Source organism: Dromiciops gliroides, chromosome 1, assembly GCF_019393635.1.
Source record: "Dromiciops gliroides isolate mDroGli1 chromosome 1, mDroGli1.pri, whole genome shotgun sequence".
NCBI classification, from domain to species: domain Eukaryota; kingdom Metazoa; phylum Chordata; class Mammalia; order Microbiotheria; family Microbiotheriidae; genus Dromiciops; species Dromiciops gliroides.
In genome coordinates, this window is record NC_057861.1 from 415,103,224 (window position 1) to 415,119,203 (window position 15,980).

General features: G+C 35.8%; 1 protein-coding gene across 6 annotated transcripts in view; it reads left to right on the plus strand.

Annotated features, from left to right (window-relative positions):
* Positions 1 to 15,980, plus strand: part of RICTOR (RPTOR independent companion of MTOR complex 2) — a 135,722-nt gene that overhangs the window by 68,613 nt on the left and 51,129 nt on the right. For all 6 annotated transcript variants that reach the window (XM_043976061.1, XM_043976063.1, XM_043976062.1 and 3 more), the window contains 6 exons: positions 3,387 to 3,556; positions 5,483 to 5,550; positions 7,121 to 7,188; positions 8,897 to 8,979; positions 12,023 to 12,110; positions 15,854 to 15,944. In XM_043976061.1, coding sequence (XP_043831996.1) covers positions 3,387 to 3,556; positions 5,483 to 5,550; positions 7,121 to 7,188; positions 8,897 to 8,979; positions 12,023 to 12,110; positions 15,854 to 15,944 — 568 coding nt within the window. The remainder of the gene's footprint in view (positions 1 to 3,386; positions 3,557 to 5,482; positions 5,551 to 7,120; positions 7,189 to 8,896; positions 8,980 to 12,022; positions 12,111 to 15,853; positions 15,945 to 15,980) is intronic.

The window sequence follows — 15,980 nt, forward strand, 5'->3', positions numbered from 1 at the left end:
CATTATGAGTCTTGACATTGCCTTGGATGACTATATTGCTGAGGAGAGTTAGGTCTATCACAGTTGATCATCACACAGTGTTGTTAATACTGTGTACGGTGTTCTCTTGGTTCTGCTCATTTCACTCGGCATCAATTCATGTAAATCTTTCCAAGTTTTTCTGAAATCCATCTGCTTATCATTTTTCCCCATATATCTTATTTTCCAGTTACACTTAGAGTTTTCAACATTTGTTTTTATAAGATTTCTAGTTTCAAATTTTTCTCTCTCCCTCCCCCCTCCCCAAGACAGCAAGTAATCTGATATAGGTTATATGTGTACAATCACATTAAACATATTTCTGCATTAATCATGCTGTGAAAGAAGAATCACAGCAAAAAAGAAAAACAACAAAAACAATAGAAATAGTATGGTTCCATCTGCAGCCAGATTCAACAGTTCTTTGTTTTTCTGGATTTGGAGAGCCTTTTCCATCATGAGTCCTTTGTAACTATCTTGTACTGTTATATCGCTGAGAAGAACCAAGTCTATCACAGTTGATCAACACATAATGTTGATCATACTGTGTATAATGTTCTCCTGGTTCTGCTCATCTCACTCATCATCAGTTCATGTAAATCTTTCTAGGTTTTTCTGAAATCCATCTGCTTATCATTTCTTATAGCACATTAATATTCTATTACATACCACAACTTGTTCAGCCATTCCTCAATTGATGGGCATCCTCTCAATTTCTAATTCCTTGCCACTACAAAAATAGCAGCTATAAATATTTTTGTACATGTGGGTCTTTTCCCCCTTTTTATGATCTGTTTGAGATATAGACCTAGTAATGGTATTGCTGGGTTAAAGGGTATGCAGTTTTATAGCCTTTTGGACATGGTTCCAAATTGCTCTCCAGAATGGTTGGATCATTTCACAGCTCCAACAGTGCATTAGTGTTCCAGTTTTCCCACATCTTTGCCAATGTTTATCATTTTCCTTTTTTGTCATATTAGCCAATTGGATAGGTGTGATGTGGTACCTCAGAGTATTTTTAATTTGCATTTCTCTAATCAGTAGCAATTAAGAACATTTTTTTCATGTGGCTGTAGATAGCTTTTATTTCTTCATCTGAAAACTGTTCATATCCTTTGACCATTTCTCAGTTGGGGAAATGACTTGTATTCTTATATATTTGATTCAGTTCTCAATCTATGTTAGTTGAGACCTTTATCAGAAACACTACAGAAATTGTTTCCCAGCTTTCTGCTTTCCTTCTAATCATGTTTGCATTGATTTTGTTTGTGCAAAACCTTTTTAATTTAATGTAGACAAAATGAACCATTTTGCATTTTGTAATGTTCTCTATCTCATCTTTGGTTGTGACTCACTTTTAGTATTTAAAAAAAAAAAGGTAAAGATAATACCACCTTTTCTAATCAGAGTAAGGAAAGTTTGATGATCAACTCATAGAAACAATTTTCAGAAATAAAGTGCAAAATATTAACTCTCTTAGCCAGTAGGAATTATTTGCCACTGATTAATTTTTTTGTTTTTGTTTTTTTTGTTGTTGTTGTTTTTTTTGGTGGGGCAGTGAGGGTTAAATGACTTGCCCAGAGTCACACAGCTAGTAAGTGTCAAGTGTCTGAGGCCGGATTTGAACTCAGGTACTCCTGAATCCAGGGCTGGTGCTTTATCCACTATGCCACCTAGCTGCCCCGGAAATCCTTTTGAAAGATGCAAAATATAAATGATAAAAGATATTATTTAATGTTTACTTATATGGTATCCCTTCTAAAGGATGCCTAAGAAGGCTGTGAAGTACAGTAGAAAGAGCATTGGTTCTAGAGTCAGATGACTTAAATTCAAACCTTGCTGGGTCTCAGTTTCCTCAACTATAAAAAGAGGGGGTTGGACAGACTCAGTGGTTCCTTCTAGTCCTAGATCTGTGATCCTACGATCCTTTGTTAGTTGAATCTCTTAGAGTACTCCTAAAGGTCCAATTTAATGTTAATGCTGTATAATAGTCTGTTTTTTTCTGTTAAGTATCATCTTGTTGACTAAGCATTGCTTGAAGCTTAGTCACATAAATTTTTAGAATTAGAGAATACTAAAATTTTCTTCTTTTTTGGAATTTTTCCTGAACTATGTATGCAAATACCATGCTTGTCCAACTTAAACTGAAATCTAAAACAGGATGGATTTTTCTTTTTCCTATTTCCCTCCTGCCTTTATTTTTTTTTTAATTATTTTTTTTCTTTTTTTTAGTGAGGCAATTGGGGTTAAGTGACTTGCCCAGGGTCACACAGCTAGTTAAGTGTTAAGTGTCTGAGGCTGGATTTGAACTCAGGTACTCCTGATTCCAGGGCCGGTGCTCCATCCACTGCGCCATCTAGCTGCCCCTCCCTCCTGCCTTTATGAACCTCTCATAACAGGAAATAAGTGGCTGCTTATTCTTCTAAGACCTTTCTACCTTCTGTGCAAGTATAGATGTGTCTAAGGTATATTTGATTAAACCTTCTTTCCTTAATTTTTTTTCTTTTACTCTTTCTACAAATGTGTTCATTCTATGGAAAATGGAAGGAGCAATATAAAGTGGCCTAGCACAAACATAACTACATTTGGCATTGTTCATGCAGAATTTATTCCACATCAGTCATTACAAATTTCATATAGGAATGTTGAAACTTTTCAAAAATTCTTTGTAATATATAAGAAGTGAATTGTGACCCAGTGATTGGCTTCTTCACCATGACTATATTCTGAGTTATAGTGAGTTTTCTGTGAAAAAAGATTTTGACCCCCAAATAGTATTACTCAGCTTAATCCACCCACCTTATTTACCAGACATGGCTCCAAGTGACTCTTGGCTGTTTCCAAAAATCAAATCCACCCTAAAAGGATGAAAATTTGTCACCATTGAAAATATTCAAAAGAATGTGATGAAGGCTCTTGAAGGCATTTCCAAAAGAGGAGTTAAAAATGCTTTGAGCAGTGGCCTGCAGCTTTGGAATAAATGTATAGCCTTCCAAGGTAATTAATTACTTTGAAGGGGACAAGCTCTTTGATTTCCAATGTCTCTGGTATGTTAAATCACTAGCATTACTTTATAGTCACACCTCTTATGTAATGATTTGTTAAATCTTAGATCATGTACTGAAGGAAAATAATTGCTATTTTTGTCTAAAAGCATCATTTGCTATCTTACATGAATATTAATTTTAGTATTGAATATTCAAATTATAATTTACAAGTTTCACATAATCTTTAAATTTATCTGTAATACACTTTAGCATCACTGTGCAAAAAAAGTCTTTGTTTTTAAATCACCTGTCTATATTCAGAGAGATTTTTCCTAATAAAAATCTTTCTTTTACTTAAAAGTTTTATTTCTTTTCCTTTAGCACTTCAGAATCCAGAGGTGGTGGCTCTTCGAGGTGGACTAAGTACCATCCTAAAAAATGTGATTGATTGCCAATTAAGCCGAATAAATGAGGCCCTTATTACTACAGTTTTGCACCTTCTAAATCATCCAAAGACCCGACAGTATGTGCGAGCGGATGTAGAATTAGAGGTAGACATTTTTTCCTTTTTTCAATTTTGTATATTTGACTTCTTAGTTTGAAAATTCTCACAGCACAATATCAGTTTAACAGTCAGTGATATTTATTGTATAGTTAAACCTCATTAATTCATGAATTAAGGATTTATGGTCATTCAATTTGTGTTGATCTGAAGGTTACCATTGCTGTTTCCATGAAGAAAGAATTAATTCCATTTATGAATTCAGTAAGGCAGATTAAGAAGACCTCCACTGTGAAATCCTCTGTTAGCAGTTAAAGCAATATATTTTTTATTACCTGTAATTCATATTTTTCATTAATTCAGTTAGACTTTCTCCCAATTCATCTGAAACAGTGAGGTTAATTGTGTAGAGAACTTATTCAGAATCCTAAGAAGAGATAAGATCAGGTATATAAGCTTAAAGCAAAGGTGAGAGAAAGTAGACTATGATGGTTATCTGTGTGTATATATAAATTTTTATCATTTACTGTATTCTATATTCTTTACTTTAAATTGAGGGCACAATCAAAATTTGACTTAGTGGAAGGTGATTAAAATGATAAAACAATGATGTCAATAAATTTTCAAATAACCATTGGTGATCCCTAGCTTCAATAAAAGGCTTTAAATATGAGAGTATTCTTGGATTAATCTGTTATTCTGTTTATATTAAATTTGTTAATTCAGTATGGATACTGGATTTCTTTGGGTATTTTGATTTTTGAGTTTATGAAATTGAAGTTAGTGTATATCATGAATTAATAGGATTATAAGAACATAGATTTAGATCTGGAAAGGACCTCGTAGATCATATGGTCCAATCCCTTAATTTTATAGAGAAACTGAGACCTAGAGAGGTTAGTGACTTGCCTGGTTTCCTGCTTGCAGGAAGTAGCAGAGTCAGTATTTGAACCCAAGACCCACACTGACTCTAAACCTACTACTCTATCTGCTGAATCACAGCATTCCCCTTAATAGCAAATTCTGCATTGATTGTTTAAGGAATATAGGTGTAAACTAGAATTTGCAATGTTTTACAAGTGAATTTTTTTCTTAATCTTATTTGGAACAAGATGTTAATTTTGAAATTGGAGAGGTAGTAAACTGTTTAGTTATTTGCACACAATCAGGCTACAGGTATATTAACGTTCACAGTAGATTTTTTCCTTTGGACATGCTTGCTTATACTTTTTCTTGGGGGCGGGGAGGGGGGGTTCCTTAATGAGACCCTTTGAATCTGAGGTAGGGGGAAACATGGAAATAAAAATTAGGAGTTCCCATTTCTCATCACTGCTGAAGCCACAATCATTTACCCTAACACATAGCTGATCCTCAACGTTTACAAAAATTCACCTCTTTTCTCACGAGTGAATAGTGGAAAGAGTGCTGTTTTCTGAATGAAAAGATATGGGTTCAAAATCTAGCTCTACTATTTTTATTTATCTATATAACCTCTATTGAGTCACTTAACTGGGTCTGTTTTCTCATCTGCAAGGTAAAATTATTGGACTAGATGACCCTTAATGTCCCTTCTATTTCTAAATCAGTAGTCTTGTGATCCTAATAAATCTATTTCTGATACATTCAACATTTTATCCAAAACATCGATCACTTTTTCTTTCAGTAGAAGCTGTGTTTTAAGTCTTGGTGGGCACAAACTTGATAGGCATAGACTTTAATTTTATCTAGGCTTCTCTCACTGGTCAGCCTATCTTGAATTTTGCTACCTATACTTGGTATTCTCACTTAAATGCAAAATTCCTATTTTTAAACTTTTAAATTAAACTCCCCCTCCCCCCAGATTACTATCTATTATCCTAGTTTAAATACTTAAATAAATTCTCTTGGAATAAAATTGGAGGGAAGGGAAAATAAATCCAGTTTATTTATTATAAAAATAACATGGTAGTAACAAGTACTATTCTTTATTTTTTAGAGAATCTTAGCACCATATACAGATTTTCACTACAGGCATAATCCAGACACAGCGGAAGGACAGCTCAAGTAAGTGCCATATTTTCCCATATACTTGAAGATTCACGGTATGCTATTTTTATTTTATTTTATTTTTATTATTTAATTGTCAAAGTTCATATTGTCAGTAGTCTCCTGGATTCTCTTGAAAATTAAAAGAGATAATGACTCTGTACATCATCTTTATTTAACAAATATATATTTTTTAATAAAACTAACCTGGGCTGCTTATTAAGATTTAATTCAAATGTCATCTCTAATTAAGGGCATTAAGGTTTCAGGAATTGTAAATCTTAGTTGCAGTTTTTTAATTGATGAAAGTATGAGGTAGAATGGGGATAATCTTAAAATATTTGCTTTTTATAACTTATTCTGAAAATTAAAGGATTGAGAGTACAAGAAAAAGAATACCAGGGTTGGGAAAGCATATAGACATCGCTGTAACATATTCAATGCTTGTTCCGAGTCAGGAAGACTTGGGTTCAAATGCCTCCTTTAATCAGCAGGCATTTATTTTGTACCTACTATGTGCAGGAAACTGTTAGCCCCATGAAATACAAAGGCAAAAGTGAAACAGACCCTGTCCTTAAGTAGCCTACATTCTGTCAGAGGAGACAATACTCACATATGAAGGGATGTACAAAAATAGTACAAAGCAGAAATGAGGTCACCTTGTGGGAAAGGTACAGGGACCAGGAAAGGCCTCCTGTAGAAAGTGACAATCACCCTGTGACATGTATGACCTAAGCAAGTCCCTTACCTCTCAGTGCCCTGGGCTGCTCTTTAAGGATGAGTTTCTTTTCAAGGAGGTGCATGGGATAGAAATACAGAAGTGAAAAAGTCACCACAATCAGGGCACTTAACATATGAATTACCAGGGTAATGCAGCATGCTCCCAGGTAAATGCAGAATATTTGCAGTGATGGTGAAAATTCACAGATAACTGGGGATTAAGTTTTTTGGAGCAAGCAGCACTTAAGTTGAGTTTGGAATAGGGTTGTCAGGTTCAAGTGGTAGAGATGAAGTTTGAGGAACGAAAAAGTGATGGGTGCAAGGGATGTTTTAAAAAAGTAGAATCAATAAGACTTGGCAGTTGATTAGATATGAGGGGTGAAGGAGAAGAAAGAATTGAGGAATAATCCCTAAGGAGAGAACCTGGGTGACCAGAGGAATGTTGGTGCTCTCAGTAGGAATAGGGAAATGAAATAGAAGAGATGAGCACAATTGTCTGTGTTGAGTTTGAGATACCTTTGAGATAGCCAGGCAGTTGGTGTTACAGGAATAAATTTCCAGAGAGATATGAGGACTAGATATTTAGATTTTAGCATTTAGGATGATAGTTTTGCATACAGATAATAGGTGAATCAATGGGAGTTAATAAGATCACCTAGAAAAGAGAAGAGGGGAGGGCCCAGAACAGAGTCTGAATACTGTACATATAGGGAGTACTACATGGAAGACGGGCCTGCAGGGGAGACCAATGAAATGACAAGTCTGGACACCCCCCCACCCCCAAATAGATTTCCATGTGTAGTATTCAAAAGATTTAAACTTTACCATTTTCACCACTTTGATTCATAAATATTCTGTTTCTTAATAGAGAAGACCGAGAAGCACGGTTCCTGGCTAGTAAAATGGGAATAGTAGCAACATTCCGATCATGGGCAGGTAAATTCTTTCATCCTCCTTCATGCATTTGACTTAAAGGTTTCTTATCATATTTTAGTATCTTCTTATTGCATATAACTCTTCCAAAACTGTTAGTTGTACTCATAAAGTTACTCAATACTTGTAGAAACTTAACTTTCTTCCCCTTTTATAGACAGGTGCTGAGCTTAATTTTCTCGTTCAGGTTCCAGATAGCATTAATACTAAATATCTCTGGGATATTAAAAGGAGACAAGTGGCATGTAGGATAAAAAGGAAACTGATTGAATGGGGGGGAAAATCTTTTTATCAGATTCCTTTGATAAGGGGTTGGCATCCAAGATACATAAACAATTAACATGTATGACAACTAGTCATTCTCCAACAGAAAAATCATCAAAGGATCTGAACAAATGGATCTCAGAATAAGAAATGCAAACTACATGAATGACTGCATGAAAAAAATGTTCCAGTGATAAGAGAAATGCAAATCAAAACAATCCTGGGGTTTCATTTCACATGCTACAAATTTGCAAAAATGAGATGTGTTGGAAGGAATGTGGAAAGATAGGCATACTAATGATATGTTGGTGGTGGATCTGTGAAATGGCATATCCATCTTGGAAAGCAATTTGGAATTTTGCAAATAAAGCAACTAAAATGTCCATACCCTTTGAATCAGAGACTCCATTAACTTCCTTATACCCCAAAGGAGCCATTGAATTGTGGCAATAAATAATGTAATAGAATACTACTGGGCTATAAGAAATTATATATGTGATGAGTACAGAGAAGCATGGAAAGATCTATATGAGTAGATGCAGTAAACAGAAATGGCAATGAAAAGAAAAATGACGCACCAAAAAATCAAAATTAAATGTAAGAAGATTATTAAGATCAAGTGGTATTTGAATAAAGAGACATGAGAAGACTCTCTGAACTTCCTTTATGGAGGTAGGAGGTCCACAGGTGTTAGATACTGAACGTTTTCTGACTTTTTCAATGTACTAATCAGTTGTGCTATCTTTTTATTTTGCTCTCTTAAAAAATACTATTTATCATGGGATGGCTGTCTGGGAGTCTTAAGAGGAGGAATACATAGGTATTATGGTGACAAAAGAAACAGAAAAAATAAACATTTTTAAAAGTAAAAATTTAGTTGGGAACTACTCAAAAAATAAATGTTAAGGGGTCAGCTAGGTGGCTCAGTGGATAAAGCACTGGCCTTGGATTCAGGAGGCCCTGAGTTCAAATCTGGCTTCAGACACTTGACACTTGCTAGCTGTGTGACCCTGAGCAAGTCACTTAACTCTCATTGCCCCCTCCCCCCAACACAAAAAAAACAAACAAAAAAACAAAAATAAATGTTACACTTAAAGAAAAAAGAAAGGAGAGGAACCTCACTTCTGTTCCCTCTGGGATTTTTTTTTCCTCAAAAAGTCATTTAGCAGTAGCTACAGTAATTCTGTGTTTAACATATATATTTGAGTTTGAGAATAGAATAAGAAAATTAAAATAGTTTTATATCCTTATTCAATAGAGAGATTATTTGTGATTACTGAAAAATGTTAGTCATGATTTGGAAGAATATTGTTCATATAATTTGTATTAGAATAATATTTAAATTTTAAATTATGGCTATAGCCAAAATCATTATAGATGATACTTGTTCATTGAAGTGTTTGATTGCACGGGGTAATATTGTTTCTACTTTTTTTTTCTTTAACAGGTATAATTAGTTTATGTAAGCCTGGCAATTCTGGGATCCAGTCTCTAATTGGGGTACTTTGTATACCAAATATGGAAATACGGGTAGGTAAAACGTTTTGAGTGGTTGTTTTTTCTTGGCTTTTTAGCTACACCTCTCTTCTTTCAAGGCACATAGATAGTAACATAAATTTAGATTTTTAAAGGATGTTTAGAGGTCATCTAATCCAACTGCCTCTTACAGATGAGAAACAGGAGCTCAGAAAGGATAAGTAACTTGCTGAAGGCCAACCTGATAGTAAGAGACAGGTCTTCTGATTCTAAATCTAATACACTGTGCCTTGCTTCCCCCTTCAGTCAGAATACAGACTCTGAAATTAAGTAGGATAACATTCATTAAGACCTTTGGTTTAGTAGAAAAGCAATGGAATGGAAGTCAGAATAGCTGATTTTCAGTTCTAGGCTTTTACCTGCTAGTTGTATGACCCTGAGAAAGCCATTGGTCATGACAGACCTCTATTTCCCCATCTGTAGAAAGATGGGATAGAATTAGCTGATTGCTAAGGGCCTTTCCAGTGCTAAGATTCTGTGGTTCTGTGTTTATACATTTTGTTCTCCTGTATGTATAATAGTTAGTGTTCTTTAATGTGTATCAACACTTTTGTTGTTGTTGAATTGTTTTTCAGTCATGTCCAGCTCTTCATTACCCCTTTTGTAGTTTTCTTGGCAAAGATACTAGAGTGCTTTGCCATTTCCTTCTCCACCTCAAGTAGGATGAGGAAACTGAGGCAAACAGGATTAATGACTAGCCCAGTGTCACATTAATGAGTGTCTGAGGCTGAATTTGGACTCAAGTCTTCCTGACTCCAGGCCTGGCACACTATCCACTGTGCCATCCAATTTTCTTTTTCTCCTTTTGAGAAAAATGTCATAGAATCCAAACTATTAGTATTCCTGATTTTTTAAAAATTAAAGATTAGTAAAAATATACTTATTTACAAGGCAATCATAAACTTGAGAGGCATTCAGGAACACTCAAGATCGATGTTTTTGCCTCTGATTCATTCTAGCTCTGTAGGAAGATAGGCAGTTGTTTAACCCCTAGGAACCCCCAGATATATTTTAAAAATGATAAATCTCCATTGATGAAAGGAGTTTCCAAAATAGGAGATCTTTATTTCAATAAAAGGACAGATCTAGACCTCCAATGCTCTTCCTCCTCTCAAATTTTTTAGTTACAAATTTTACAAATATTTTTCCTCTTATTCTTTGATCAAGGCAAGAAAGGAGGACAAAGCATGTTGGGTCGAAGATGGAAGAAGTTGGAAATAGTAACTGGATAAAGAACAAAAAAAAAAGATAGGCAAATAGAAAGGAAGAGGGAGTGAGAGGCAGCATAGCATAGTGGATAGAGAGCTGGCCTTGTAAGTCCTACATCTGACACAGCTGCTTTGTTTCCCTGGGCAAATCACTCTCAGTGCCCAGCCAACTCTCTAACACTGGATGTTGCAGGTTTGGTTTTGGGCTGCATTAGAAGAGGAAGCTTCTGGGGCGGCTAGGTGGCACAGTGGATAAAGCACCGGCCCTGGATTCAGGAGGACCTGAGTTCAAATCCGGCCTCAGACACTTGACACTTACTAGCTGTGTGACCCTGGGCAAGTCACTTAACCCCCATTGCCCTGCAAAAAAAAAAAAAAAAGAGGAAGCTGCTGTTCAATGAGATCTCGTCACACAGATGAAATGACATCTCTAGTTTTATTTTAATTTTATTTTTGGGGGGCAGGGCAATGAGGGTTAAGTGACTTGCCCAGGGTCATACAGCTAGTAAGTGTCAAGTGTCTGAGGCTGGATTTGAACTCAGGTCCTCCTGAATCCAGTGTTGGTGCTCTATCCACTGCGCCACCTTGCTGCCCAGTTTTATTTTAAAGAACAAAAAGTTGGTGAACAACAGATTGATCACTGAAAGGGCATTGTTCTTTCAACATTCTTTTGGACACTAGCCTTCTCTTTGCATTGTGTTTCAATAAGTTTTAGTGGAAAAATTCAAGGAAGAGAGTGTCTACCAAATAGTAATGTTACTGCCTTCTTCATTGTTATATAGTGTAACATTATAGATTGACTCCTGTATTGCTTAGGCTCCCCTAATTTCAGGATGCCTGACAATTTTAGCCAGGTAGGGAATTCCACTTGTTATATTTCCTTACCACTCATTCTCAAAACCTCCACTTCCTAGTAATTTGTCTATAATCATTCCTACAGGAAAAAGGAAGCCCAACATAATATACCAAAAACGTATTTTGTTCTCTTGCACACATAATCAAATCTATAGCTCAATGCCAAATCCTTCTGATTTTTCCTAGACTACATAGCTGGAGGAGGTAATAATCAGCCTTTCATGAAGCTACTATGCTGTACTCAAGTTTTTCTACTATTACTTTTCCCCTTAGTTTCATTGTATCTGGCTTATCTCTCAGAAAAAAAAGACTAATAGTCCACATTCCCAGTATTTCAGTTTGTTTAATTTCTTTTACCAAGAATATACCAGATTTTAAAAATACATTTCAGGTTCAAGTACACATTTCTTGTTTTTTTTGTTTCTGTTTTGTTTGTTTTTGTGGGGCAATTGGGGTTAAGTGACTTGCCCAGGGTCACACAGCTAGTGAGTGTCAAGTGTCTGAGGCCGGATTTGAACTCAAGTACTCCTGAATCCAGGGCCGGTGCTTTATCCACTGTGCCACCTAGCTGCCCCACACATTTCTTGTTAACTTGTTTACACATAGTGTGGGAGAGAGGAAGCATTGGACTTGGAATCAGATGACTTGGGTCCCAGGTTTTAGGCTTTCCTTCTAACTGAGTGACTCTAGGCAAGGTACTTAACCCCTCTGAGCCTTAGTTTCTTTTTCTTTTGGGGGGCGCGCGGGGCAGTAAGGGTTAAATCACTTGCCCAAGGTCACACAGCTAGTAAGTGTAAAGTGTCTGAGGCCAGATTCAAACTCAGGTCCTCCTGAATCCAAGGCCAATGCTTTATTCACTGTGCCACCTAGCTGCCCCCTCAGTTTCTTTTTCTGCAAAATGGAAATAATTGTTAGAATGAAATAAAAAGCTATATAAATGTGACCTATTATTAAATATGACTTCATACTTGCAGCGGGGTCTGCTTGAAGTTCTCTATGATATATTTCGTCTGCCTCTACCTGTTGTGACTGAAGAGTTCATTGAAGCACTGCTCAGTGTAGGTAGGTATTGAAAACAAGATGTAGTCATTGATTGATTGACTCATGCATGATATATTTTTCCTGCTAGAAACTGGCATTTTATAATTATACAGTTTTCCCTTCCACATTGTGGGGATGTGGGGTACAATGCCCTTGTGATGTGGAAAATCCGCATAAAAATTTTTTGCTCTTTATACCAGAGAAGAAATATGAATTATTATGGCATTAAAAGATATGTTGTTAAATAATACTTAATATGTATTTTATTCATTTCTAAGTTTCTAAACTTTTTCTGTGTAATCTGCTGACCTTTGTGTATCATCTGTGGTTTCCACAAAATTCCCATTTAATTTCTTATACTGACCTGTGATATATTGAAAACACAACGGGGAAATTGTGATGTGGAAGGAGTAACTGTAGTTTAAAGTTCTTTTTCTTTAGAAAACAAGATTAATCTTTCTAACAAAAAACTTTTTGCTATAACCTGTTGTTATTTTATTACCTTTAATGTCGGATAAACAATAGATAAGGAAATTATCTGTTCTTAAAGTTTTAACGTAAATATAGAAATATAGAAATCAGTTGTATGAAGTCTTTCAAAATTTGTATATGACAAAAATTGCAATTGCTTTTTAAATAAACTCATAATGAACATTAAATTATAATTGATTCAAATAAAGCTAGAGTTCCATTCAAAGCTCCCTGGTAGGCAAAAAACTAAGATTTTTATTAATTATTGATTTCCACAAAGGGAAGGTATTCAGAGCCCAGATTTAACCTGGTGTTTATGGGGTTGCCATACAGCTGGAGGGGACATAATGACATATGATTTATACTTTTTTTTTTTACTTAGGAAGGGAAGGAATATTCATATTGAAGTAAAATACTTTTAACTCATTTCATAACTTAATTGCTTTTGTTCTAGAAATCCGGAAACAGTATCTACATATTTATTGTGAAGAGAGAATAATTTTTAACAACCCCATGAATCAGGACCCAAGATTAAGGAATTTTAGTTTTCTCTGTATGTTTCCTTAGCTTAGCTGTCTTAAATGAACATTGAAATGAAGACAAGATAGAGAAAATAGGAAAAATAAAAAGTCTTGCCACTTTTTATTTTATAAATCAGGATAGGGAAAGATGTAGCTAGAAAAGAATTCATATGAAAAAAGATGTAAGGAAGTAATTTAGAACTATACCCCAAAATGCATTAAACTGTCCATATTCTTTGACCCATTGACACTGTGGGGACCAATTGTTAATTGGGGAGTGCTAGCTAAGCGGCTCGCCGCAATATTGGGACAAGGAAGGAGACCAGCAGCCTCCCTCAAAACAGAACAAGATTTATTTTAACAAGAACGAACTTTAAAAAAAACACTAACAGGATCAGTAGGATCAAGGGAAAGGAAATAAAATGGGGAAAGGGAAATTATAATACCTGAAAAAATACCACCGCCCAGGAATCAGCTGAAAATACGCAGCAGCACGCCTGTCACTTTCCAGCTTCCACGTTGAATACCCAGTTCTCCTCCCCCAAACCTAGAAACACCCCACACAGTCCCAGCCAATGGGATGGCTGCTCTGACAGTCACATGACTGCCCTCACTTGGCTTCCAATCATTATAATTTTGCCAGGCCCATGTAGGTGTCATAGAGTGGTGATGACATGAGGTGCCAGAGCCCTGGCAATGGCTACAACCAGTGGCCAGTGCGCGCTGAGGCATAAAAACCTCAAATAACAATTAATTCTTTACAACACTGCCACTATGTCTATATGTCAAAGAGATCATAGAAAGAAGAAAAAGACCCACATGTATAAAAACATTTTCGACAACTCTTTTTGTGATGGCAACAAATTGAAAACTGAGGGAATGCCCATCAATTGGGGAATGACAAAAAAACTTATGGTATATTAATATGATGGGATACGATTGTGCTGAATTGATAAAGGGTATGAGTTTAAAAAAACATGAGAAGACTTGGATGAACTGATACAAATTAAAGTAAGCAGAACCAGGAGAACAATTTTTACAATAACAATATTGTAAAGATAATCAATTTTGAAAGACTTAGCAGTGAATACAATGACCAGCTGCAATTCCAAAGGACTCATGATGAAACATGCTACTCCTCTCTGGACAAGAGAAGATGGACTCAGGGCATACTGAAACATATTTTTTTCTTATTTTATTTGGAAGGGTTGGGGTGGGCTGGGGAAGTGGCTGATGAGAGCAACTATACATATTTGGAATTGATTTTTGTTTATTTTGCCTTTTCAATGAGATGGGGAGAAGAAGGAAGTAGTGAAGGAGAAAATTTGGAATTGAAAATAAAATAATTGAAAATAGCTAAGGTTTAAAAAGAATGAAAAAGGGGTAGGTATGTGTATATGTATGTATGTATACACACACATACATGTGTGTGTACACAGACACCTAAAGACCAAAGGTTAGGTGATTGCAAGCTCAGTGTAAGGAAACAGTATGATTGGGTTGTTAGGAAAGTGAATTTAGCCTTATAGTACTTGGTAGTAGTATTACTAAACTAGAGAGTATACAACTGGAATAATGTTTACAATTCCAAATGCTTCCTCCACCAGGGAATCTGACAAACCGTAGTGTATGCAACTTTGTTTATTCATTTTCTGGAGAGGAAAATGTGAAAGGTGTCATGAGTATGATGCTATGTCATATATATACTATGGATGTTTAGCTCAGAGAGAAACTTAGAATGGAACAAGTACTTCCCATGTGTCAGACTCTGTGAAGCACTGAGATCCAGAGAGAGGTGAAAGATAGTCCCTGCTCTCAGTAAGCTCCCAGTCTAATAGGGAAGACAGTGAGCAAACAACTAGGTAGAAACAAGCTGTCTACAGGCTAAATGGGAAATAGTCAGCAGAGGTAAGGCACTAGCATTAAGAGGGATCAGGAAAGGCTTCCTGGATAAGGTAGGATTTAGTTCATACTTGAAGGAAGCTGGGGAATCAAGGAGGGGGAAGTGAGAAGGTTAAATGTTAGAGCATTTTTTTTTTTTTTTAGTGAGGCAATTGGGGTTAAGTGACTTGCCCAGGGTCACACAGCTAGTAAGTGTTAAGTGTCTGAGGCCGGATTTGAACTCAGGTACTCCTCACTCCAGGGCCAGTGCTCTATCCACTGCGCCACCTAGTTGCCCCAAGCACTTTTTAAATAGGAAGAGATATTTGCCTCATTTTGTATGACTCTAGAGGGCAAAACAAGGTTTCTTAGGCACAAATTACCAAGAGATAGATTTAAGTTTTATATAAAGAACTTTCCAACAATTAACACCATCCCCAAAAGGTATGACCTGCTTTATGAGGTAGAATTCTAAGCAATTCAGGCAGACACTAAGTAACTCTTTGGTGAATTTATGAAGGGATTTTGTCCTCAAGATAGAAGTTGAACTTGATAGGATTTTATAATTGGAAGGTATGCGGAAGCAGTGGAGAAAAAAAAAGGAGGTCCAAGTATACCATTCACAAACTGTATTATTTAACTCTGAATAATCTGTTTATCTAAACACAAATATACGTTGTAAATACTATTTAAGTATTCATCAAATATCCATTTTAAACAAATGATACTTTTTCTAGCTTTTCTTTGAATATATTTTGCCTGATATTCTTCCAGATTTCTTCTGAGTACAACCGAATATTACCAAAAGTGAAGGTGTGTTTTTTTTCTTAAAAGAAAGCTGTGATAGGTTAATTTCTTTATTCTTAATGGTGGCATTTTTATTGTTTTTAGATCCAAGTAGATTCCAAGATTGTTGGAGACTTTCAGATGGCTTTGTAGCAGCTGAAGCTAAAACTATTCTTCCCCATCGAGCCAGATCCAGGTAGAATTTAGTGAGAGGAGATTGTTGTATTTTTAT